Source organism: Coregonus clupeaformis, chromosome 6 (assembly GCF_020615455.1).
Source record: "Coregonus clupeaformis isolate EN_2021a chromosome 6, ASM2061545v1, whole genome shotgun sequence".
NCBI lineage: Eukaryota > Metazoa > Chordata > Actinopteri > Salmoniformes > Salmonidae > Coregonus > Coregonus clupeaformis.
Window position 1 is genome coordinate 48,005,157 of NC_059197.1, and position 25,339 is coordinate 48,030,495.

Consider the following 25,339-nt stretch of genomic DNA (forward strand, 5'->3'; position numbering starts at 1 on the left):
CAAGTAAAGTGTTACCAAAAGGGTAAGAACAAAGCTAGAAAATGAAAGTCAACAGTGAGTGAATAACATAAATAATTTTCACTTTAATGTTTAATTAATTATCTTAATCAAATCAAATTGTATTTGTCACATGCGCCGAATACAACAGCTGTAGACCTTACAGTGAAATGCTTACTTACAAGCCCTTAAACAACAATGCAGTTTTAAGAAAAATAAGTGTTAAGTAAAAAATTGATAACTTAAAAATAACTAATAATAAAGAGCAGCAGTAAAATAACAGTAGGGAGGCTCTATACAGGGGGAACCGGTACAGAGTCAATGTGCGGGGGCACAGGTTAGTCGAGGTAATTGAGGTAATATGTACATGTAGGTAGAGTTAAAGTGACAATGCAAATAGTCCAGGTAGCCATTTGATTAGCTGTTCAGGAGTCTTATGGCTTGGGGGTAGAAGCTTTTAAGAAGCCTTTTGGATCTAGACTTGGCGCTCCGGTACCGCTTGCCGTGCAGTAGCAGAGAGAACAGTCTATGGCTAGGGTGGCTGGAGTCTTTGACAATTTTTAGCTTGCCCCCAGTGATGTACTGGGCCGTACGCGCTACCCTCTGTAGTGCCTTGCGGTCGGACGCCAAGCAGTTGCCATACGAGGCAGTGATGCAACAAGTCAGGATGCTCTCGATGGTGCAGCTGTAGAACTTTTTGAGGATCTGAGGACCCATGCCAAATCTTTTCAGTCTCCTGAGGGGGAATAGGCTTTGTCGTGCCCTCTTCACGACTGTCTTGGTGTGTTTGGACCATGATAGTTTGTTGGTGATGTGGACACCAAGGAACTTGAAGCTCTCAACCTGCTCATCTACAGCCCCGTCGATGAGAATGGGGGCGTGCTCGGTCCTCTTTTTCCTGTAGTCCACAATCATCTCCTTTGTCTTGATCACTTTGAGGGAGAGGTTGTTGTCCTGGCACCACACTACCAGGTCTCTGACCTCCTCCCTATAGGCTGTCTCATCGTTGTCAGTGATCAGGCCTGCCACTGTTGTGTCGTCTGCAAACGTAATGATGGTGTTGGAGTCGTGCCTGGCCATGGGTGAACAGGGAGTACAGGAGGGGACTGAGCACGCATCCCTGAGGGGCCCTGTGTTGAGGATCAGCGTGGCAGATGTGTTGTTACCTACCCTTACCACCTGGGGGCGGCCCGTCAGGAATATGAATGTGTTATTGATCTACTTTAATGTTGTAGCCTATTCTCTCTTGCAAATAAAAAGTACATGTGCAGTGCACATGCTTAATTAATCTGTCTCTGAATATGAATAGAAGAGTTTATCCATACTTAAAATCAATGAGCCTTATTATGCATAGAGTTTGGCCATGTGCAAACTATTCTATCTGTAAAATGGCTAAAACTTCCCAGTTGCTTTTCGTAATGGAAGAGGGAGTTTGACATTTTGTTCTAAGCATGAGGGAGGATCCACAGCGGAAAGCATTTTAGTGCTCCCTCTAATGCACTAATATTAGCACTTCCATAAACTGTCGCATATTAATTATGCTCATAATTCCCTCCAATCTCTCACAGATGCAGTTCCATTCTGGGCTAATCTCACACTAAAGCCTCATTGCAGCATGCTGCTGATGATAAAACTGAGAAACCAAGTGTGTTTTAGTGCTATTCTTCACAATTTGTTTGAACCACAGACGGTTCCTATAAGCCAGGGTTCCCCAACTGGCCGAATTTGGCCTGCGGGTGATTTTATTTGCCCCCCCCAGGATTTGAGCTATTTTATTTTTGCATTTTTTATGGTTGGACTTAAAAGATTGTAAAACACCAGCAAATCAGCTCCAAATGATTTGAAATTGGGAAATCTGTTCCAAAGTATTCCCACGCATAATAGAGAGATACTGTATATGTGATCATATACAAATGTAAGCAAAGTTTAAAATAATTAAGTTTTTTATCAAATATTATATCTGTTTGGGTGTCTTACGGTGAATTTGTAGTCTACAAATGATTTATAATTATGTTCCAGCTCCCTGACCATCCGCTCAAGAAAAAATCAGCCCACGGCTGAATCTAGTTGATGATCCCTGCTGTAGGCTACTTTGGCGGTCAACAAAGGATTACATTAGATCATGAATCATAATAACAAATACTGGTGTTTATTGAGGATATAAACCCAGGTTCAATGTCGGAGATGAAGACGGCATGCAGTGAATGCTTTTTACTATTTTTCCCATTATGATCAAATGTGCAATACTGTCTGATTTCACTTTACAATGAATTAAGCTGTGGGGTGATTGAACATAAGGAAACAGCCTATTAAATCTGTTTCCTGATTCGCAAGAATGAAAAAAAAACTGCTAGGTTGCCACATTTACATTTCTGATGAAGTTGAAGGCCTGCCCTTGCAACTCTTGCTCCAGTGACAGCCAAAGTGATTATAATTACCATCCTTGTTCAAATCAAAGCCAATGTGTCTAGACACAGTTTTATGATGACAGATTGGGCATGACCCTATAAACAATAAACAACTTTACCCATCAGCTCTTTTATCTTAAGTGACTTTATCCAACCTAAATGTGGTGGGCGTATTAAAGATAAAGCGAAGATTCCAGAACATTCCAAAACAGTAATCTTCCCCAAAATAAGTCTTCACTGTTGAATATGTTTCTGTAGCCTTTTATGAAATATATCAGTTTACAATATAGAACACACAAATAATATTTTGAGACAAAATCGTTTTCTAATATAGGCGATATGGCAGAGTTCAGTTCAGGTCGTCCTGCCAATCTTCTGTTGGTGTCAGCAGTAGGATGGTGACCTCCAGAGGTGAATTGAGGTGACATTAGAGGCGCAAGGATGTTGTACACCTTGTCACCTTACCTTACCTGGCTATGCTCAACAAGGTCTTCAGTGTTGAGCAATTTCGCTCCATAGCTGGGCTATACTGGTAGCCCTACACTCATCTTGAAATACCTGAGGTAGGCTATATGGGATCATAGAAATAGAATGACAGAATTATAATATAATTATCATTCTATTTCTATGTATGAAGGAAAGCAAGCACAAGGCATCCAATACTGTAGGTTTTTAATGCACAGCTGAAAAGCCTCCCTCACACATTTTATCAAATACAAATAAATAAAACATCAACCAATTAAAATGTGAACCTGTATGCCTATGAATATGATTCCATTAACTACATTTTACTTAGAATTTCTTTGGGTCATGCCATGACCATGTTGGCATGTAGTCTTAACTGTGGACCTTGAACAACAAGCGAGGCATTTACTTCGACACATAGCCAATGACTTTCCTCTACCCTCAGCTGCCGACCGCAGTTGTGTCTGGTAGAAAGGGAACTCAGCTGGTGCTGTTGTCGTGACAACCAATAAGGGTGCATCGGACTCTTGTGAAGGGGTGCGATGTATGAACGGGGGTGGGGTAATCGGGTAGAGAGAGCGCTAGAGTGAGAGGCGCTGGTGACTGGAGAGGACTGAATTTCATCCCCACCTCTAAAGAACTCTGCTGCCTGCCCATCGCTGCCTTTACGCGGGAGCAGAACGCACAGTGGAATATAGCGCTTGCAGAGAGGGTTTTCGGAATATATGTTTTCCTCCAAGCCTATTTGTTTTCGTTATTTCAACGCGTATTTATCTTCCTCAACATCATAGAAGCCATTGGTCACACTTTGTCGTGGAGTAGGCTATTGCCAAGGGTCGGAGCGTCACTTAAATTCCCTTTTAGAAGTCCAAACACTTTCTATCGGATCTCTGCGCGTCCGGTTCGAAATGCTGGTCGGAAGGAGACCGTGTTGGAGGCAATTGCAGGCTTCTTTTTTCAGACTCCTGTGTCTTATTCCTACAGGGTTCCCCGTCCGAAGTGTGGATATGCAGCGAGCGACGGACAACATTACTATTCGTCAGGGTGATACAGCGGTTATCAGGTAGGTCTCTGCCCAACTTTCCATTCGTTCGCAACCTCCCAAGTGATGCTGAGTTTTGTCTGCAGTGCATAGAACCAGCATGGAATGAAATTATCACTGATTCAATTGACACGTTCACTAATATGTAGGCTACTGATGCCTAATGTAATCTAATTTAAAATATTGAAATGTCACATGTGTTTTGAATAGGACATCAACTAAGTTAAATACTCATCAGTAGGGTATTATATGATAACAATAGTCTCTTTCAGATGAGAAATGTAGTGATAAAAATATGCATATTTTTTGATAGGGAGGATTTCAAGCGACTTATTTTCATTTTGATCTGATATGCGAGTTTTGATATAGCTCCGTAGCCTAGTCTATTATGTAGTCTATGCCACAGTCACATTATCATCCCCAAACTGCAAAATAATGATGTATCCTAATTTAAACGACAGTGCCCTGGTATTAATTGGAAATCACTGAAAACGTTAAGTGCGTCATAAGAATCATCAAGAGATGATGTCCAGGAAGCGGTGGATTATACTAGGCTACTCTTTTCAACGTCGGAGAGGAGAAGCAAGGGCTGTGTGGGGTAGCCTACAATACATGACGACGCAGTTTGATTTCCGAATTGCACAACAGTCCCGTATCCCGGTTAGGAAAAGTAAGTGCAAAGCGCCATAAAAGCTGCACTGTGGATGGAATCCATCATTTCTTTGTGCCAATTTTTGTCGGAAGTAGTTTTAGCCCATAGTTAATCAACACCCAGACAATGCAAGCTGTCAATTTAAGGCTATTATGTTATTGTTTGACACAGATGTCATTAGTCACGTGGTCACAGCCATGTGTTTTTGGACTGGCAGGTCATATAACTACCCCTCCCCCTCCCAAAAACAAATTATTTGGAAGGGGTCCATGCAAGACACAACAACAATATTTCTCTCTCTCTCTAACTCACTCTCCCTCTCTCACACACACCTGCTGATTTTTTACCACTGAATTGAAAAGTATGCTAATGTCGAGTTTATTCCTGGCATAGCCTACATGGTTAAGAATTAACCATTTTGACTGAAATGTCTGAAAAATAGCTAGGAAGAAATTGGGTGTAATGGATGTTATGTATGATATTTTTATTTTTGTGTAATGTTAAATGAGAGCAATCTGATCTTTATAGAGCAGTGTTAGGTTTTGTACCCATTGTGAGGTGCATACATTGCACCAGACAGAGGCAAAGAGAGGATTGTTTTATATTCGCTGACTGCAGTAGACGGGTTGTCTATGGATTTGGGGGATCTTTGCAGACACGCCCCTACTGTGCTGTATTGCCCTACAGTGCCTTTGCATGCCAAGATGTTATATTTTCTCTATACTGTACATATCCTACATGACCAAAAGTATGTGGACAACTGCTTGTCGAACATTTCATTCCAAAATCATGGACATTAATATGGAGTTGGTCCCCCCTTTGCTGCTGTAACATCCTCCGCTCTTCTGTTAACGGTTTCCACTAGATGTTGGAACATTGCTGCGGAGACTTGCTTCAGTTCAGCCACAAGAGCATTAGTGGGGTCGGGCACTCATGTTGGGCGATTAGGCCTGGCTCGCAGTCTGCGTTTCAATTAATCCCAAACGTGTTCAATGGGGTTGAGGTCAGGGCTTTGTGCAGGCCAGTCAAGTTCTTCCACACCAATCTCGACAAACTATTTCTGTATGGACCTCACTTTGTGCACGGGGGCATTGTCATGCTGAAACAGGAAAGGGCCTTCCCCAAACTGTTGCCACAAAGTTGGAAGCACATAATCGTCTAGAATGTCATTGTATGCTGTAGCGTTAAGATTTCCCTTCTCTGGAACTAAAGGGCCTAGCCCGAACCATGAAAACTGCCCCAGACCATTATACCTCCTCCACCAAACTTTACAGTTGGCACTATGCATTGGGACAGGTAGCGTTTTCCTGGCATCTGCCAAACCCAGATTTGTCTGTCGGACTGCCTAATGGTGAAGCGTGATTCATCACTCCAGAGAACGTGTTTCCACTTCTTCAGAGTCCAATGACGGCGACCTTTACATCACTCCAGCCGACGCTTGGCATTGCGCATGGTGATCTTAGGCTTGTGTGTGGCTGCTCGGCCATGGAAACTCATTTCATGAAGCCCCAGACGAACAGTGTGCTGACGTTGCTTCCAGAGGCAGTTTGGAACTCGGTAGTGAGTGTTGCAACCGAGGACAGATTATTTTTACGCACTACGTGCTTCAGCACTCGGCGGTCCCGTTCTGTGAGCTTGTGTGGCCTACCAATTTGCAGCTGAGCCGTTGTTGCTCCTAGACATTTCCACTCCACATACTTGTGTATACAGTTGAAGTCGGAAGTTTACATACACTTAGGTTGGAGTCGTTAAAACTTGTTTTTCAACCACTCCACAAACTTCTTGTTAACAAACTATAGTTTTGGCAAGTCGGTTAGGACATCTACTTTGTGTATGACACAAGTAATTTTTCCAACAATTGTTTACAGACAGATTATTTCACTTATAATTCACTGTATCACAATTCCAGTGGGTCAGAAGTTTACATACACTAAGTTGACTGTGCCTTTAAAAAGCGTGGAAAATTCCAGAAAATGATGTCATGGCTTTAGAAGCTTCTGATAGGCTAATTGACATCATTTGAGTCAATTGGAGGTGTGCCTGTGGATGTATTTCAAGGCCTACCTTCAAACTCAGTGCCTCTTTGCTTGACATCATGGGGAAATCAGCCAAGACCTCAGAAAATTAATTGTAGACCTCCACAAGTCTGGTTCATCCTTGGGAGCAATTTCCAATCATCTGAAGGTACCACGTTCATCTGTACAAACAATAGTACGCAAGTATAAACACCATGGGACCACGCAGCCATCATACCGCTCAGGAAGGAGACGCGTTCTGTCTCCTAGAGATGAAAGTACTGTGGTGCGAAAAGTGCAAATCAATCCCAGAACAACAGCAAAGGACCTTGTGAAGATGCTGGAGGAAACAGGTACAAAAGTATCTATATCCACAGTAAAACGAGTTCTATATCGACATAACCTGAAAGGCCACTCAGCAAGGAAGATGCCACTGCTCCAAAACTGCCATAAAAAAGCCAGACTACGGTTTGCAAAGATCGTACTTCTTGGAGAAATGGCCTCTGGTCTGATGAAACAAAAATAGAACTGTTTGGCCATAATGACCATCGTTATGTTTGGAGGAAAAAGGGGGTTGCTTGCAAGTCGAAGAACACCATCTGAACCGTGAAGCACGGGGGTGGCACATCATGCTGGGGGGGGTGCTTTGCTGCAGGATGGACTGGTGCACTTCACAAAATAGATGGCATCATGAGGAAGGAAAATTATGTGGATATATTGAAGCAACATCTCAAGACATCAGTCAGGAAGTTAAAGCTTGGTCGCAAATGGGTCTTCCAAATGAACAATGACCCCAAGCAGACTTCCAAAGTTGTGGCAAAATGACAGTTACACCAGCTCTGTCAGGAGGAATGGGCCAAAATTCACCCAACATATTGTGGGAAGCTTGTGGAAGGCTACCCGAAACGTTTGACCCAAGTAAAAAAATGTAAAGGCAATGCTACCAAATACTAATTGAGTGTATGTAAACTTCTGACCCACTGGGAATGTGATGAAATAAATAAAAGCTTAAATAAATCATTCTCTCTACTATTATTCTGACATTTCACATTCTTAAAATAAAGTGGTGATCCAAACTGACCTAAGAGAGGGAATTATTACTAGTATTAAATGTGAGGAATTGTGAAAAACTGAGTTTAAATGTATTTGGCTAAGGTGAATGTAAACTTCCGACTTCAACTGTATATAGTTTATCAATGCACTTGAACTAATACACAGAACAATAGGCTTGCATTTTCTCCTACATAAGACTGTATCAGAGCACACAGTCATGTTCTACGGGCAAATCACATTCAGATATTATATTGAAGACATGAATTCAATAATTATCCAGTGTCTCTAGACCTGAAAATGTGTATCCCAGTACAATTTCATTAATTGTAGCACTTATGGTCTGTAAGGTGTGAGGGATTGTACAGATCAACATCATCATCTGATGCAGCATAAGACCTATTGAAAGTTATAATAAAGTGAGAAACATTTAACTTTCAGTCTAGAGAACTATTTACTTGATCCAACGCCTGTGGTAGCCTATAGCCTATATTGTTAACCTGTAGGCCAAAGGTGTGCTGACCACTCCGGTGTTGGCACAGCCAAGCCCAGCAGGTTTAGGACCTATAATCCATTTACTGGATTTCCTCTCACTAATCGCTTCCATCAATTCAATTACTTGATCATCAAGTTAATCAATTCAAACGTAGTTACTGTTGAATCTTACTAAGGCTCACCAATTGATATCCATTTAAAAATCCAGTCAATCAGTTTACTCAGTGCATTCATTTCCAAGACATAAGTTGTCTTGAAGTTGACTTTGTAGTAGTTAACTAAATTATCAATGACTACACAACAAACTGCAGTTGTGAGCTCAGTAGCCCAACTGAACAACATGCATTTTTCACTCCCCTGTTTCAACAGAAAAATCTGATAGAAGAAAATAAGGGTCACTATGAGAGAACGTTCAGTGGGGCTCAGGGTAGTCGTTTGTTGCGTGAGAAAGTGTAGCCTGTTTGATTCTGTAAACTGGTTTTGTTGTGCTGTTGGGATATCCGTGGCCTAGAGAAATAATATAGCCTTGACTCCATTACCGATGCCTGCGGCTTAGTCATGACACTACAGGCATATCGGTGGAGCTGATCCCTTAAAGAAACTATTTTGTGACACAGTAGCTGTGGTGTACTAGTAACGTTGTCCCTAAGATGAGAAAGAAAAAGCGCCTTATAACACATGCAAGTAAAATTACCAAAATAATTGGCCTTTCTCAACATCAACACTTTTAATATTGATTAAAAAAGGGTTTTGTAAAGGTTATTTGAATTTCCAGGTGTCATCAATTGTAGAATGATATCTTTATACTGTACGTGCTTGGTCTGCAATAGTAAACCTCTGTTGTATAACATTAGCTTTAGCAACTATTTACCTTTAACCTCAGCTCAGAGTTTATCTGTTAAACCCTAAGATTGTTTAAGTCAGTCTTGTCACATGAGATGAGATTCACATAACATGTATGCATTAGTACTGCAGTCTATGTTGATGCATTCTTTAGATGAAGTACTGTATAGGTCCACTGTGGCTTACAATCATGCTGATTACGATTTATTGACGTCTTTGGCTGACATTTGACTTAATACCAATTGAACATTTTCTTCTCTACGTGCTTCAACTTAATTAATATCCCAAATGTCTTGTAACATCCCCAAACATTTAGATCACAGTGAAAATGTCTTACATTCTGAACAACTTTGAGATTGATACCACCTCAACAACCCAAATTTCACCTTCTCAGTCAAAGTGAATCACGGCTGCATCTCTAAGTTATTTTGTATCCCTTTGCAGCATTTCTGTGTCACAATGCTCTACCTTTTAATTGCTTTTTCACTGGTTGGCAGTCCCGTGGCCTGCAGGGTGCGTTCTGATGTGGGAGAAGCGCAGAAAATTGACAATTGCTTATTAAAGCATTAATGGCACAGACACAGTGATTGCTCTCCGCCGGGTCAATTATCATTGATTTGACAATATCCGCTCCGTCTCGTGGAATTTGGTTTGTGTTTTGCCCTTAGGCCCGGTGTCACAGACACCCGAATATCCCTTTCCAATTCAAGTATGAACGGCTCAGTGGGTTTGAAACCTGCTGGGTTCAGATATCAGACGTGTGAGGCGAGTTCTCATTGAGATGTACCGACATAGCAGACCCTGTGTAGCTTTTTAAATCTACAATTTGGGATCTGGGAATCCTTTCAATGGTAATTTCAATTATTGATATATACTGTGATGTCACGAGAGGCTACACAGCTTTCAGCGGGATTGCTCAAGTAGTGCAAGGAGACCAGGTTCAACCAAAACAAGGATTTTATTAAAGGTCTTGGGAAACTAACGAAAGTATAACACAATTCTGTTCTCTTGTGGCTCTTTAAGGGTTAACAGTTCAGGGATGTCTCTTCCACATCCAAAATCATAATTCTCACTCGCTCAGATAACTTTTCCCCAGCCTTACTGTAGTCCACGTTGCAGCTAGTGGCCAACCCAGCAAAAAGTCCTTCCAAATGTCTCTCACGTATTTCCACCGGTGCATATATCCAAAGGTGAGTATTTCCCAAAGGTAAGTATCTCCAAATCCTTATATTCCTCATGGAAGTGGACGTGCAGCACTCTTGTCCTCCAGAGAGCCCAGCTTGGAGACTGTGTTTCTTCACAACCCACACCCTCACCCCCAGTGTGTCTCTTCCCTTCAACAAACCTTCAGCTCATCAGCTCCTGATTGGTTTCAGCTGCGTGGGAAGATTGGCCATAGAGGGTTGGAGTTCCCGACCATACCAGCAGATGGAGCCATAGCTGTCTGGGTTTGCAGCCACCTCAGGGGGATGTAACGTCCCTCCAGGACACAGCCTCTCGTGACATCACACATCCCCCTCCTCGGGACCGACGTCCTCGTCGGGGTAAAGGCAGCGAAGAAGGCATCACGCCGGGAGAGGGCGTCCGCATTGCCGTGGTGCTTGCCAGCCTGCTCTCTCTTCAACTCCTCCACCTCTAGGACCAGGGACTCAGCCTCCTGTTGTCTCTCCTTGAGTTTCTTACTGAACGCATCAGCCTTGGTTTTAGCAGAGTTTAGCTTCTGTTGAGCAGCTTTCAGTTCCTTCTCTCTCTCTGCCTCCGCATTCTTCATCTTGTTCTCCAACACCTTGTACTTCTCCTCTGCCTTCTTCTGGACCTCCTTACTCCTGCGCAGGGTCTCCTCACACTCCTCGATGGTCCTGCGCAGCCTCTCCAGCTCCTCCTGTTGCTTAGGGAAGGAGCTCTGTTGGAGTTTAGCCTGGAGGATATCTAACTCTTCTGTCTTCATGTCTAACTGTTGCTTTAACAAACGATACCTCTCAGCGGTCCCCTTCAGACCAGACAGTTCTTTGTCCAGATTCTGTAGCTCCGTCTCTGTGTCGGTCTGGGCACCTGCCATCCCTATCAGAGCCCGGGCGGGAGTGAGTAACTCGGAGGATTGCACCGGAGCCTTCCCAGGATGAGTCTTGCCTCTCCGTTTTCGAGGTACTCGGGTTATCCTCTCCTGAGACTCTCTCCAGAGTGGGTAAAAGGCTGGGCAGTCTCGTCCAATTAGGACAGGGACGGGGAGGGAATCTACCACCCCCGCCGTCGTGTGTATGGTTCCCCGTGTGCTGGTCATTGTAAGTTCAGTAATGGGGTATTCTCTGGTGTCCCCATGGACACAGGAAACTGGGAGGACTTTCCCCGGGGTCAGACACGTTGGGCCCACCAAATCCTTACGCACCAGGGTGGCCCGGCTACCAGAATCCAGTAAGGCCTCCACATCATGGTGATTCACAGTTACCGGGCAGGTGGGGGGTCGATCTGGGCCGCCATCTACGACTCCCAAGAGCGAGGCAAAACGATGTGTGGGTGCTGAGCTGGAGGACTCCGCAGTGGGCATAGGTTCATCGGCTGGTTTCCCACACTGCCAGGAGATATGTCCCATCTCCCCACACCGGTAACACTGTCGAGGTTCCCCATCCTGGTGTACTCTTCTTGGACCCGCCTGGTTTCTGGCTCCCCCTGGAGCCGGGATAAGTCCTGACGCGGCGGGGTTCGAGACCTTGGGGTCCTTTGGACGGGTTTTCCCCATTTGTGGTGGGGCCGCACTCCTGGGGTTTTTCCGGGAAGCATTCAGCATCTCCGCTGTGGCCTGGTACTTTTCCACAGCTTCCACGGTCAGATCAGCCGTGGTCAAGGCCTGTTGACTGATGAACCGTTTTGCCTCATAAGGCAGGGCGCGTAGGTAACGATCCACCACAACGGCCTCCACCACCGCCGCTGCTGTATTCCTCTGCGGATCCAGCCATTTCCTTGCGATTCGGACAAGTTCATGCATCTGCGCCCGAGGAGGTTGGTCTGGTTGGAAGGTCCAACTGTGAAAGCGCTGGGCCATACCAAACTTTGTGAGTCCATATCTGCTGAGGATCTCAGACTTCAGGGCATCATAGTCAGTAACCTGGTCAGGGCCCAGGTCCCGGACAGCATTCAGCGATTCCCCGGTTAGAAAGGGGGCTAACAGACCAACCCACTGTTGCTTGGGCCAGGCTTCCCTAGTGGCCGTGGCCTCAAATGCATGCAGGTATGCCTCAATGTCATCGGTAGCTCCCATCTTAGATATAAAGTCACTTGCCTTTATTGGGCGGGTATTTTGGACCACCCTCTGTCTCTGCAACTGCAATTCCTCTGCCTTCAGAAGGTTGGCTTTCTTTTGCTCCTCCAAGAGAGCCACGTTTGCTTGCATCTGGGCTTGCTGGCCAGCAACAAGGGCTTTCAATATGTCCTCCATTTCAGTCGGCGGGGAGCCTACGGCCAACTTGGAAAACTGGGTGATCAAACCTTCGGTATCCTCCTCTGACATGCACTATTAACGCTTGAGCGTGCCTGTATTCTCCACCATCTGTGATGTCACGAGAGGCTACACAGCTTTCAGCGGGATTGCTCAAGTAGTGCAAGGAGACCAGGTTCAACCAAAACAAGGATTTTATTAAAGGTCTTGGGAAACTAACGAAAGTATAACACAATTCTGTTCTCTTGTGGCTCTTTAAGGGTTAACAGTTCAGGGATGTCTCTTCCACATCCAAAATCATAATTCTCACTCGCTCAGATAACTTTTCCCCAGCCTTACTGTAGTCCACGTTGCAGCTAGTGGCCAACCCAGCAAAAAGTCCTTCCAAATGTCTCTCACGTATTTCCACCGGTGCATATATCCAAAGGTGAGTATTTCCCAAAGGTAAGTATCTCCAAATCCTTATATTCCTCATGGAAGTGGACGTGCAGCACTCTTGTCCTCCAGAGAGCCCAGCTTGGAGACTGTGTTTCTTCACAACCCACACCCTCACCCCCAGTGTGTCTCTTCCCTTCAACAAACCTTCAGCTCATCAGCTCCTGATTGGTTTCAGCTGCGTGGGAAGATTGGCCATAGAGGGTTGGAGTTCCCGACCATACCAGCAGATGGAGCCATAGCTGTCTGGGTTTGCAGCCACCTCAGGGGGATGTAACGTCCCTCCAGGACACAGCCTCTCGTGACATCACAATACATATAAAAAGGTTACATTTCCCCAGCCTCATCCCTCAGCTTTATATCAAAACATGTGGCGGGCTCGCCATTTTGTTGTTTTTCGAATTCCAAACTGTAGCTTTAATATGACCTCCCATGCATTGGCTCAGGATCAGGCTGGAAGACATTGTGGTTTGATGGCGAATGTGGCCTTGAAAAGATGGAGCAACGTTATCTAGGGAATTACTATATTCTCAGAGTATACTTCAGCTCACGTTTGAAGGAAATCTGATTTTATTTGACATCTTCCTGGAACATGTGTTGTCAAAACAAGATTTTTCTTCTATGCTGTACAGTTGTATGTATATCAGTGCCAGGAATATGAGCTATCTACAGTATGTCAGACATCTTTTGAGGATGAAAACAGATATATTATTACCTACTCAATGCTGTTTCCATGTAATTCAGGGGCAAAGTTCCAAGTGAATGGAAGGATAGAACACTTTCCAGCTAATTTAATGTTATTTGTTTTAAAGGCTACTAAAACACACCCAAACCTCTCTCCAGTATAAGTGTTGGAGTGTTGTCAATTCACATTATAATGAACAGGCCGTTTTATTTTAAGTTTATCTACTTTTTGGTTTGTGGTGGGATTTACAAAGAGATTGCCTCTGATTGTTTTAGGATTTACAACAGAGAATTGTTGAAGTGTTGCTTACAACACTAGCTGCTATTGATCCCAGTAGAAAATGAATGGCTTAACTAACTCTTGACTCACGGCTCCCAATCCAAATACAAACCTCACAGTTAAGAGATTATGCTCATTTGCATAATACTAGTATAGAAAATGCATTTTCATTGTTCTCTTTAAGAACTGCACATTGATCGTATAAATACCAGACTGATTATCCTGTCTGTTCTCTGTGTGCTCACTTTTCTTGGGCACATTTTTTCAAGTCCAAAAGTTCCACTAAATCTATTAGAGTAATGTGGTTGTGTTATTATGACCGTATAAATCATCCCTTATTACCTCTAACAATTGCCAAGTCATTGACTCCAAACATGGATTTTCAATTTGGAAGAGCAGTTATTGATAAGAAGTTCGTTAGCATACTCAGAAGGAGGGCACTTACTGTAAGTGTTCATCTCCAGTACTGTAATGTTCATAGGGGCTTAAAGCTCTACCAGGAATCCTTGGCAAGTGACCCACAGAGGACATCACTGGACGCCATAGATGACGTAGATGATGGAAACGAAACCAAATCCGTTCTGGAAATTTGAAAACATTTGCATAATTCAGTTATGAGACATCTATGGCTCTCGCATCCTGTTTTGAAAAATGCAAATTCAATTACTTTGGATAGGTCAAATGGTTTATGTGTTCCTGTTATTTCAAGATCGTATTGTAGAAATATTTAGCATAAATAACAAATAGTAATGTTTTGCAACTACAGTCGTGGTCAAACGTTTTGAGAATGACACAAATACTAATTTTCACAAAGTCTGCTGCCTCAGTTTTGATGATGGCATTTTGCATATACTCCAGAATGTCATGAAGAGTGATCAGATGAATTGCAATTAATTGCAAAGTCCCTCTTTGCCATGAAAATGAACTTAATCCCAAAAAAACATTTCCACTACATTTCAGCCCTGCCACAAAAGGACCAGCTGCCATCATGTCAGTGATTCTCTTGTTAACACAGGTGAGAGTGTTGACGAGGACAAGGCTGAAAATCACTCTGTCAGGCTGATTGAGTTAGAATAACAGACTGGAAGCTTTAAAAGGAGGGTGGTGCTTGAAATCATTGTTCTTCCTCTGTTAACCATGGTTACTTGCAAGGAAACACATGCCGTCATCATTGCTTTGCATAAAAAGGGCCTCACAGGCAAGAATATTGCTGCTAGTAAGATTGCACCTAAATCAACCATTTATCGGATCATCAAGAACTTCAAGGAGAGAGGTTCAATTGTTGTGAAGAAGGCGTCAGGGCGCCCAAGAAAGTCCAGCAAGCGCCAGGACCGTCTCCTAAAGTTGATTCAGCTGCGGGATCGGGGCACCACCAGTGCAGAGCTTGCTCAGAAACGGCAGCAGGCAGGTGTGAGTGCATCTGCACGAACAGTGAGGCGAATACTTTTGGAGGATGGCCTGGTGTCAAGAAGGGCAGCAAAGAAGCCACTTCTCTCCAGGAAAAACACCAGGGACAGACTGATATTCTGTAAAAGGTACAGGGATTGGACTGCTGAGGACTGGGGTAAAGTCATTTTCTCTGAATCCCCTTTCCGATTGTTTGGGGCAACCGAAAAACCTTGTTCGGAGAAGACAAGGTGAGCGCTACCATCAGTCATGTGTCATGCCAACAGTAAAGCATCCTGAGACCATTCATGTGTGGGGTTGCTTCTCAGCCAAGGGAGTGGGCTCACTCACAATTTTGCCTAAGAACACAGCCATGAATAAAGAATGGTACCAACACATCCTCCGAGAGCAACTTCTCCCAACCATCCAAGAACAGTTTGGTGACGACCAATGCCTTTTCCAGCATGATGGAGCACCTTGCTATAAGGCAAAAGTGATAACTAAGTGGCTCGGGGAACAAAACATCGACATTTTGGGTCCATGGCCAGGAAACTCCCCAGACCTTAATCCCATTGAGAACTTGTGGTCGATCCTCAAGAGGCGGGTGGACAAACAAAAACCCACAAATTCTGACAAACTCCAAGCATTGATTATGCAAGAATGGGCTGCCATCAGTCAGGATGTGGCCCAGGAAAAAAACTATGCTACACAATTTCACGTTTTGCCTCCGGAGGGTCCCTATCTCTCAACAAGTCATCCGACTGAGTGCAGGTTTTTTACAGTTTAGAGCCTCTCCAGGCCTTTTAGCATCTCTCACAGTGCTGTCCAGCGCTGCTCTGATGGGGGTAGTGACCTGATTCAAAGCCGGGGAGACCAGGGACACACAGCATTAGTACAATCACCACATAATCCTCTCTGCTTCTGCCCTGGCAGAACCAGGATTTTCAAATCAATTTAATTTTCATCCATGATGCGGTTACAGTTGAAAAGCTGTGCGGCTGCCAGCTTCATCATTATCTCCCTGTCCCATTTTGTTTTGGAGAATGGGGTTGAAGGGAGGGAGGGCTGGTGCGGTGGGGGGATGGGGGTGTTTGGTCGGACATCTCCCCAATTTGAAGTTCCGTCGACGGTTGAGACATTTCTGAGAGCCTACTGTCTGTGAACCATCTGAGAGGCTTCTATCTATGTCGCATGCTGAACTGGAGTTGAAGCGATCGAAGGCAGGGCATGTTGTATAGTTGTGATTGTGAAGATGCTATTGTTTTTGACGAAGCTGGCCGATCTTCGTGTTGATTCTCTCACCTGGATGGATGTCTACTCTAAAGGCATCCTGAAGCAAGCTAAGAGTTCAGAGGTTACTGGGGCAGTTTGTAGCTTTACAGTTAGACATTGATCTGGCTTAGGCCTAGTTTGTTTTCTCTGTCCTCAGTTTCTCTCAGCTTCCCAGAATTCCCTGAGCTCCCTTCAGCTTGGTGATGTGTCTAAATCACTTTGCGTATTAACATCTCTATTAGGGTTGGGCGGTATCCAGATTTTCATATCGTCACACCGTACTTCTCTCATCCCGGCATTTATGGTATTACCGGCTTAGTACACAAGGGGGTGCCAAAAAAAACGGCAAAAAAGGCCATTGGGCATCTATTAACAGAATGATAACAAAATTAGCACAAGTAATAGCGAATTTCCATGAAGGCTGCTAGCTAAATATGCTAACAAGCACAAACGAAAATAGACAAATTGCAAAGACAGGCAATCCAGCTCATAAAGTTATACATATGTAGGTAGGAGCTACCGAATGTAAATGTTGGTGAGATTGGACATTTACAAGCGAATGTGAACGAGAGACATTGTGCAAATGAACAAAGTTTTGACACATGCTTTTCTGAAGGAAGAACACTACTGGCTCTGAAACAGCATGTGTACACGCTGTGTCTGTGTTACATCTGGAGTTGCTAGGGCAACGGGCCTGCCTGCACTGCATGGAGAAGATGGGGAGGAGCAGCCAAATAGCATTGCACTTCTGTTGTCATCTGATGAAAATGAAGCTATTTTCTGCCGAATGTGTTGCACACATGTATTTTCTGTAAAGGAAAACTATAGTTGCACGTCCCTGATCATTCTATTGAAGCAAAATATAAAACGTGACCCCTGTCAATACACAGCTGGACTCACCTGCTCCTGCTTTCTCCCGTTGTGCTATTTACAAACAAACACATGACTGGCTCAATTGTTCTGGGGAACTACGGTAAGCTTCATAATGTGACCGGTGAAATGAAGAATGTGATCTGCTTTATTTCCTAAAGTATTGCACAAGTTGACTGCAGGTATTTACTTCAAAAGTAGCTACAAGTATTACAATTTATTGAAAAACTTCAAAGAAATGGTTTCTACAGTATTTTCCAAATACCCCTGTGTACCGCCAAGCCTAATCTCTGTTATCACACCAGCATTCAACTTCCTGAACAGTCCAGAAAGTAGGTAACCTGAAATTGTTCACACTGATTACTCTGTAACAGTAGACACTACAAAACAGTTAGCTTTGTTCAAATATAATTTCATTAGGGATGTGCATCTCTACTTTCATGAACGATTCGAAACGCATCTAGATGCATGGGCTCCGATACGATAGAGGAACAATACATTTTGACAGTTTGAAACGATTCGGTGTGATTCGATTTGATAAGGGGAACGAATTGATGTGATACGATGATCTTTTGTTGTTGTTGCATGAACACATGAAATTTCCATTTTAAATTATTAACTGCTGCTAACTGGAGCTGGACCTCCCTGAGGACTTATCTAAGCTGAGAGGACCCCTATTTCTTATGGTGAACCTGAACAATCTAAATAAAATGTGAATGATTGAAATTCACAATCAGCAGTTGGATGTGAGTTGTGTCCACTCTGGTAGGCGTAAATTCCCGTAAAACACAATTTTCTACAGCACATTTGGTAACAATGATGACCCAGCAAATTACATTGGTTGTCACTCAACTAATAAAGCCTATGATTTGCAGCCATTTTACAAGCATCTGAATGCTGAAGGTGCCAGATGTACAAATAGCCTATTAGAACAGGGATAGGCCTACCTCTCGTTGGCGCGAGCAGCTGTGTCTTGTGCACTGTGCATGCTCCGTTTATATCGTGACATGTTTCATTACGTCGTACGTCAACTTCATGCAATCTCATTCTGCTACCGGACAGAGAATAGGGTTTCACAACAACAAGATGGAGGAGAGCCTATAAGTTTCTAGCAAGTCAAGCTATCTTACAGAGCAGCTAAAAGCTAGGCTATGGCTATACTGTAGCTAGCGACCTCCACCTAATAATTATTATCAATAACAAATGTAATTACCATCACAATCAATAATAATTGGCTTAACAACCAATGTGTGTTATTTTTTTAACATACTATTAAAATAGTACTCACTTAATGGGTAATTGTTTGCAAGTTGCTAGCTATCCCATAAACCCATCGTCGAAACCACATTTTCATCTTCTTCTGTGGTTTGGTAACTTCCTGTTCTTCGACGGACTCTGGCCGGAGAGTTTGGAAGAAATTCTAAGTATCCTGTGTCCATCTTGCAACGGAGCCTTCTACTGCAAGGGGGTGTTGGGATTCCACTCCGTTGTACACGGTCCCCATTCAAATGAATGACATCGTGCACAACGTAACGGAGTGCTTATGGTTAATGTGAATGAGGCAGTCATACGCAGTTACATGCATAAAAGTTTGATAGGCTACTGAACTGAAGGAGAGGACACATCATTTCAGTCACAACAGATAAGAGGTATTTTCAGAATAAAACAATGTGAGTAAAAAACATTAGTGAACCAGCGATTCCTAACCTTTAAATCGGTTTTCTGACCGATGCATGCATGCTTAATTTGGATCGGTTTGGTGTCCCACAGACCGATGCACTCATATCTTAAACATTTTAACCGGGGACTGATGCGTATCTGTGAATCATTACATTTTATCATTTATCGTCTTAATTATATTACCCAGGTTGGTACAGCGGATTTGTCATTTAATTATTTTCTTAAGGTTCCAGTTCACATTAGATTAATTTAAGCCTTTGTACAGTACATGTAATTAGTCAGTCAGTGTCACATTAAAGTCCTCTAGTTAAGAGCTGTTTAGCTTCCCCACATGCAGCAGGCTTTTGCTCTTAGTCACTCAATTATAGAGATATTTACTTTACTAAGGATTTGGGTCAAGAAGTGGGTTGTCCCAATTTCACAATCATTCGGAGTCAGTGTTTACCAACAGAGGCTATAGTCTGATCAGGAATCCACTCACACTTGTGGGAGAAGACAAAAACACATTTTTTCTAAAGCCATTCAAAAGACCGCTAAAAGGATTGACGAGGAGTTTCTTTCTGTAGAGAGACAACATTGAAATAAATATTTGTAGTTGAAAGATCCTATACACTGAGATGGTTTTGTTTTGTTCTTTACAGAGGATCCGATAGTATCAAAGTAAAGAATCAGATTTATATCTGATAGCACCATTGGTACTATTTTTGGTTACCGTTGGTTACCACAGCAGGGTATCTAGTATACATCCATGTGGATTCAAAGCAGATTGAAGGGTTACATAGAGGGAATGGTCTCTTAAATGTCTTATGTTTTACTCATATCTCTAATGAGTTGAACTATTGGCTGCTCATTGTTTGAATGGCATGCAGACATCCTCAGACAATGTTTCATAGTTCCATTAGCCAAAGAAATGCAGAGTATTCTTACAGTTAAAATGGGTGAATTGTTACATAGGAATTATAAACACAGGAGACAGATTTATAAGGATTTATCACACTACATTAGTACAATGTAGCGGGATTCAGGTTGGATTTCGAGGCTACCTTTACACATCAAAGTCAACATGAAACAGCTCCACAAAGTACAGTACCAGTCAAAAGTTTGGACACGCCGACTCATTGCAGTTTTATTTTTTATTTGTACTATTTTCTACATTGTAGAATAATAGTGAGGACATCAAAACTATGAAATAACACATATGGAATCATGTAGTAACCAAAAAAGTGTTAAACAAATCAAAATATATTATATATTTCAGATTCTTCAAATAGCCACCCTTTGCCTTGATGACAGCGTTGCACACTCTTGGCATTCTCTCAAACAGCTTCATGAGGTAGTCACCTGGAATGTTTTCAATTAACAGGTGTGCCTTGTTAAAAGTTAATTTGTGGAATTTCTTTCCTTCTTAATGTGTTTGAGCCAATCAGTTGTGTTGTGACAAGGTAGGGGGGGTATACAGAAGATAGCCATATTTGGTAAAATACCAAGTCCATGTTATGACAAGAACAGCTCAAATAAGCAAAGAGAAACGACAGTCCATCATTACTTTAAGATATGAAGGTCAGTCAATACGGAACATTTCAAGACATTTGAACATTTCTTAAAGTGCAGTCGCAAAAATCATCAAGCTTTATGGCTCTCATGAGGACCGCGACAGGAATAAAAGACCCAGAGTTACCTCTGCTGCAGAGGATACGTTCATTAGAGTTACCAGCCTCAGAAATTGCAGCCCAAATAAATGCTTCACAGAGTTCAAGTAACAGACACATCTCAACAATTGTTCAGAGGAGACTGTGTTAATCAGGCCTTCATGGTCGAATTGCTGCAAAGAAACCACTACTTAAGGACACCAATAATAAGAAGAGACCTGCTTGGGCAAAGAAACACGAGCAATGGACATTAGACCAGTGGAAATTTTTGGTTCCAACTGCCGTGTCTTTGTGAGATGCGGTGTGGGTGAACGGATGATCTCCGCATGTGTATTTCCCACCGTAAAGCATGGAGGAGGAGGTGTTATGGTGTGGGGTGCTTTTCTGGTGACACTGTCTGTGATTTATTTAGAATTCAAGGCACACTTAACCAGCATGGCTACAACAGCATTCTACATCGATACGCCATCCCATCTGGTTTGGGCTTAGTGGGACTATCATTTGTTTTTCAACAGGACAATGACCCAACACACCTCCAGGCTGTGTAAGGGCTATTTTACCAAGAAGGAGAGTGATGGAGTGCTGCATCAGATGTCCTGGCCTCCACAATCCCCCGACCTCAACCCAATTGAGATGGTTTGGGATGAGTCGGACCGCAGAGTGAAGGAAAAGCAGCCAATAAGTGCTCAGCATATGTGGAAACTCCTTCAAGACTGTTGGAAAAGCATTCCAGGTGAAGCTGGTTGAGGGAATGCCAAGAGTGTGCAAAGCTGTCATCAAGGCAAAGGGTGGCTATTTGAAGAATCTCAAATATAAAATATATTTTGATTTGTTTAACACTTTTTTGTTTACTACATGATTCCATATGTGTTATTTCATAGTTTTGATGTCTTCACTATTATTCTACATTGTAAAAAAATTTAAAAATAAAGAAAAACCCTTGAATGAGTAGGTGTGTCCAAACTTTTGACTGGTAGTGTATATTTATTCTCACATCACTCAATTGTTTTATGTTGGTGTATAGCCTATGTTCATTTGCACTCTCCACTCTTAAGAACTCTCGAAAGAGCTTGAGATGTCCATCTCAGATGATAAAGCCAATATACACATGGATCTCAAAAAGAAAGGAGGACCAAGGCACTCTTCATATAAATAATTTAAATGCCTTTATTAGTATGGCATGTTCGTTATCAGACGTGTTTCGGCTGCATGGCCTTCGTCAGGGAGTGATACACATGGATCTCTTTAAAAGTATAAGCATCAAGGGCTAAGCTCATACACATACTGTATAAAGGGTTGTTATGACAAGGTAAACATCTAACCGAAAGCATGAGTCCAGCTACACTAGTATTACTCTGTGCGTGTAATTGATGGACCGCATATGGCTGTTGTTGGCACTAACCTGGTCTTAGCTCCAGGATGTTATTATGGAAATATATAGTAAATCTGCACCTAGCTGAGGATAACCATTGCTAGAAGTAGGACTGCTGTAAACTGACAGTCATAGCAAGTAGCCTAATTAAGACTGAAGGATTGTTGGATACAGTCAAGGTGGAGAAGTTGGAGTGCCGCAGAGCATGTTGCTGGTCCTTCCCAATATCATTTTTTGAGACCATGAATAAAGATGACTGCCTATGTCTGTCTAACCTTTGATTCACGTCAAGGTTTGACACTCAATTTGCTAGTGATCCGCTTGAGAAGCAATTTTTTGTACCCTGAAAGAAGTCTTCAGAGCAATGCTGTCTTGCCTAGATCCCCTATGTCCTCCTTACCATGCCTCAGCCCTCTAAAAGATGCTGCTGGTGGCAGTACCCCACACCACAGGTGACAGTACAGAATGTTGACTTGCACAAGAGGTATGACTAATTTAACATCACCCTTTGTTCAAAGTCACTTAAGCCACATTGGCTAAAGAACACTGGCGTTCTCTTGGTTCACAGGCTGCTTGTATTTGATGGATTCTCACCCCAAAGGACTTTGGGTTGCATTTGTCTCTGTCAATTCGCCCGTAAAACGCAGGAGCTAAGAAATATTGCAGGTTTGATAACCATGGACCTTTAATTCATACAAGGTATCTATCTGAAAGTATGTTAAGTCAAGTGTTCTCAACACAGTGAAGCTCCCCGAGATCTGATTAAAAGATGATAAGTTGGTTCCATTAATATATGGATGTTCATGTGCTCCAATGTGTTCAGGTGCTTCGTCTTGTGCTGTTGAGGGGACAAACCAACTGTGCCTGCACTGGCCAGGGATTGTGTCCCTTAGACCAGAAACAGGTGGATAAACAAAATGCCAAAGCCCTGGGAGAAAATGGCAATCCATTTTCTTTGTTTTCAATCACAAATGTATGTTTCACTCGATTAATGTTTGTTTTGTTGCGAGGGATAGATGGGTTTTGTCTCAGGCACATTCCTCTCAAACTGATTAGACTAATGACTTGCTAGTCTCACATAGACTGTCAGTCGATGTGTATGCAGTCTGCTGAAGCTGCCATTGTCATGTGTTTTCATGGCTTTGCAGCATTCACTCTAACAGTGTTAACAGGATTAGAGAGCCCTATGGTTATCCTATCAGCTGTGACGGAATACTCCATAGAGGATTGTAGGATGCACTTCATTGAATGGGCCTCAAATCATATTTAATTTCTCATACATAGGTAACAAAACACAACCGATCCTTCCCCTCAATTAGAAAAGTCACTTCTGGCAGTCACTATTAGTCAGGCCCTAGATACAAGTAGAATTTTCCCAAACCCAACAAAACTGGCCAGAGATGCTTGTAAATATGAAATCCGTGCTTTGGGTAGGGTTTTTCTTTGCAACAAATTCTATGGAAGTATTGAACCTAATCAGTGTTTTTTTTACAAGGATAGGGAGCGTCTGTACTCTGATTTAAATACAGTTCACAGTGTTTGTTTTCCTATTACTTCTGTCATTACTTAGATGACATGGACTGCAAATGGAAATGACTGACGCTTGTGCTAAATATGGTGCATTATAACATATACAGTGGGCAGAACAAGTATTTGATACAATGCCGATTTTGCCGGTTTTCCTACTTACAAAGCATGTAGAGGTCTGTAATTTTTATCATAGGTACACTTAAACTGTGAGAGACGGAATCTAAAACAAAAATCCATAAAATCACATTGTATGATTTTTAAGTAATTAATTTGCATTTTATTGCATGACATAAGTATTTGATCACCTACCAACCAGTAAGAATTCCGGCTCTCACAGACCTGTTAGTTTTTCTTTAAGAAGCCCTCCTGTTCTCCACTCATTACCTGTATTAACTGCACCTGTTTGAACTCGTTACCTGTATAAAAGACACCTGTCCACACACTCAATCAAACAGACTCCAACCTCTCCACAATGGCCAAGACCAGAGAGCTGTGTAAGGACATCAGGGATAAAATTGTAGACCTGCACAAGGCTGGGATGGGCTACAGGACAATAGGCAAGCAGCTTGGTGAGAAGGCAACAACTGTTGGCGCAATTATTAGAAAATGGAAGAAGTTCATCCACTACGCCGTCATGGATTAAAATCCTGCAGCGCACGCAAGATCCCCCTGCTCAAGCCAGCGTATGTCCCGTCTGAAGTTTGCCAATGACCATCTGGATGATCCAGAGGAGGAATGGGAGAAGGTCATGTGGTCTGATGAAACAAAAATATAGCTTTTTGGTCTAAACTCCACTCGCCGTGTTTGGAGGAAGAAGAAGGATGAGTACAACCCCAAGAACACCATCCCAACCGTGAAGCATGGAGGTGGAAACATCATTCTTTGGAGATGCTTTTCTGTAAAGGGGACAGGATGACTGCACCGTATTGAGGGGAGGATGGATGGGGCCATGTATCGCGAGATCTTGGCCAACAACCTCCTTCCCTCAGTAAGAGCATTGAAGATGGGTCGTGGCTGGGTCTTCCAGCATGACAACGACCCGAAACACACAGCCAGGGCAACTAAGGAGTGGCTCCGTAAGAAGCATCTCAAGGTCCTGGAGTGGCCTAGCCAGTCTCCAGACCTGAACCCAATAGAACATCTTTGGAGGGAGCTGAAAGTCCGTATTGCCCAGCGACAGCCCCGAAACCTGAAGGATCTGGAGAAGGTCTGTATGGAGGAGTGGGCCAAAATCCCTGCTGCAGTGTGTGCAAACCTGGTCAATACCTACAGGAAACTTATGATCTCTGTAATTGCAAACAAAGGTTTCTGTACCAAATATTAAGTTCTGCTTTTCTGATGTATCAAATACTTATGTAATGCAATAAAATGCAAATTAATTACTTAAAAATCATACAATGTGATTATCTGAATTTTTGTTTTAGATTCCGTCTCTCACAGTTGAAGTGTACCTATGATAAAAATGACAGACCTCTACATGCTTTGTAAGTAGGAAAACCTGCAAAATCGGCAGTGTATCAAATACTTGTTCTCCCCACTGTATCTGCATTATATCATGTCAGCAGTGAGTGGATGTGTGTGTCACTAGGCCCCAGGGAGTCCACAGTCCTCTGTCTTTAGCTCAGTGGTCTAATTTAGTCCCTTGTCTGCACTTTCTGTGGACTGTTCCTCAGCACCATTTTAGGGGATTCATCACTTCAGTTCAGCTCACTGTATTTGCTTGGCCAGCTCCCGTACTCCTTTACACTAGGGTATTTCAAAGGCCAAGAAGAGGACAGACC

The 25,339-nt window shown here is 42.9% G+C and overlaps 1 protein-coding gene across 4 annotated transcripts in view; it reads left to right on the plus strand.

The window, feature by feature from the left end:
* LOC121567481 (limbic system-associated membrane protein-like) overlaps positions 1-25,339 on the plus strand; it is a 1,290,508-nt gene that overhangs the window by 1,145,794 nt on the left and 119,375 nt on the right. For 3 of the 4 annotated variants that reach the window (XM_041877554.2, XM_041877553.2, XM_041877552.2), the window contains exon 2: positions 3,855-3,933. In XM_041877554.2, the coding sequence (XP_041733488.1) occupies positions 3,855-3,933 (79 nt within the window). Of the gene's footprint in view, positions 1-3,346; positions 3,934-25,339 lie in introns of those variants that run through there. The other variant, XM_041877551.2, reaches the window with a different exon arrangement.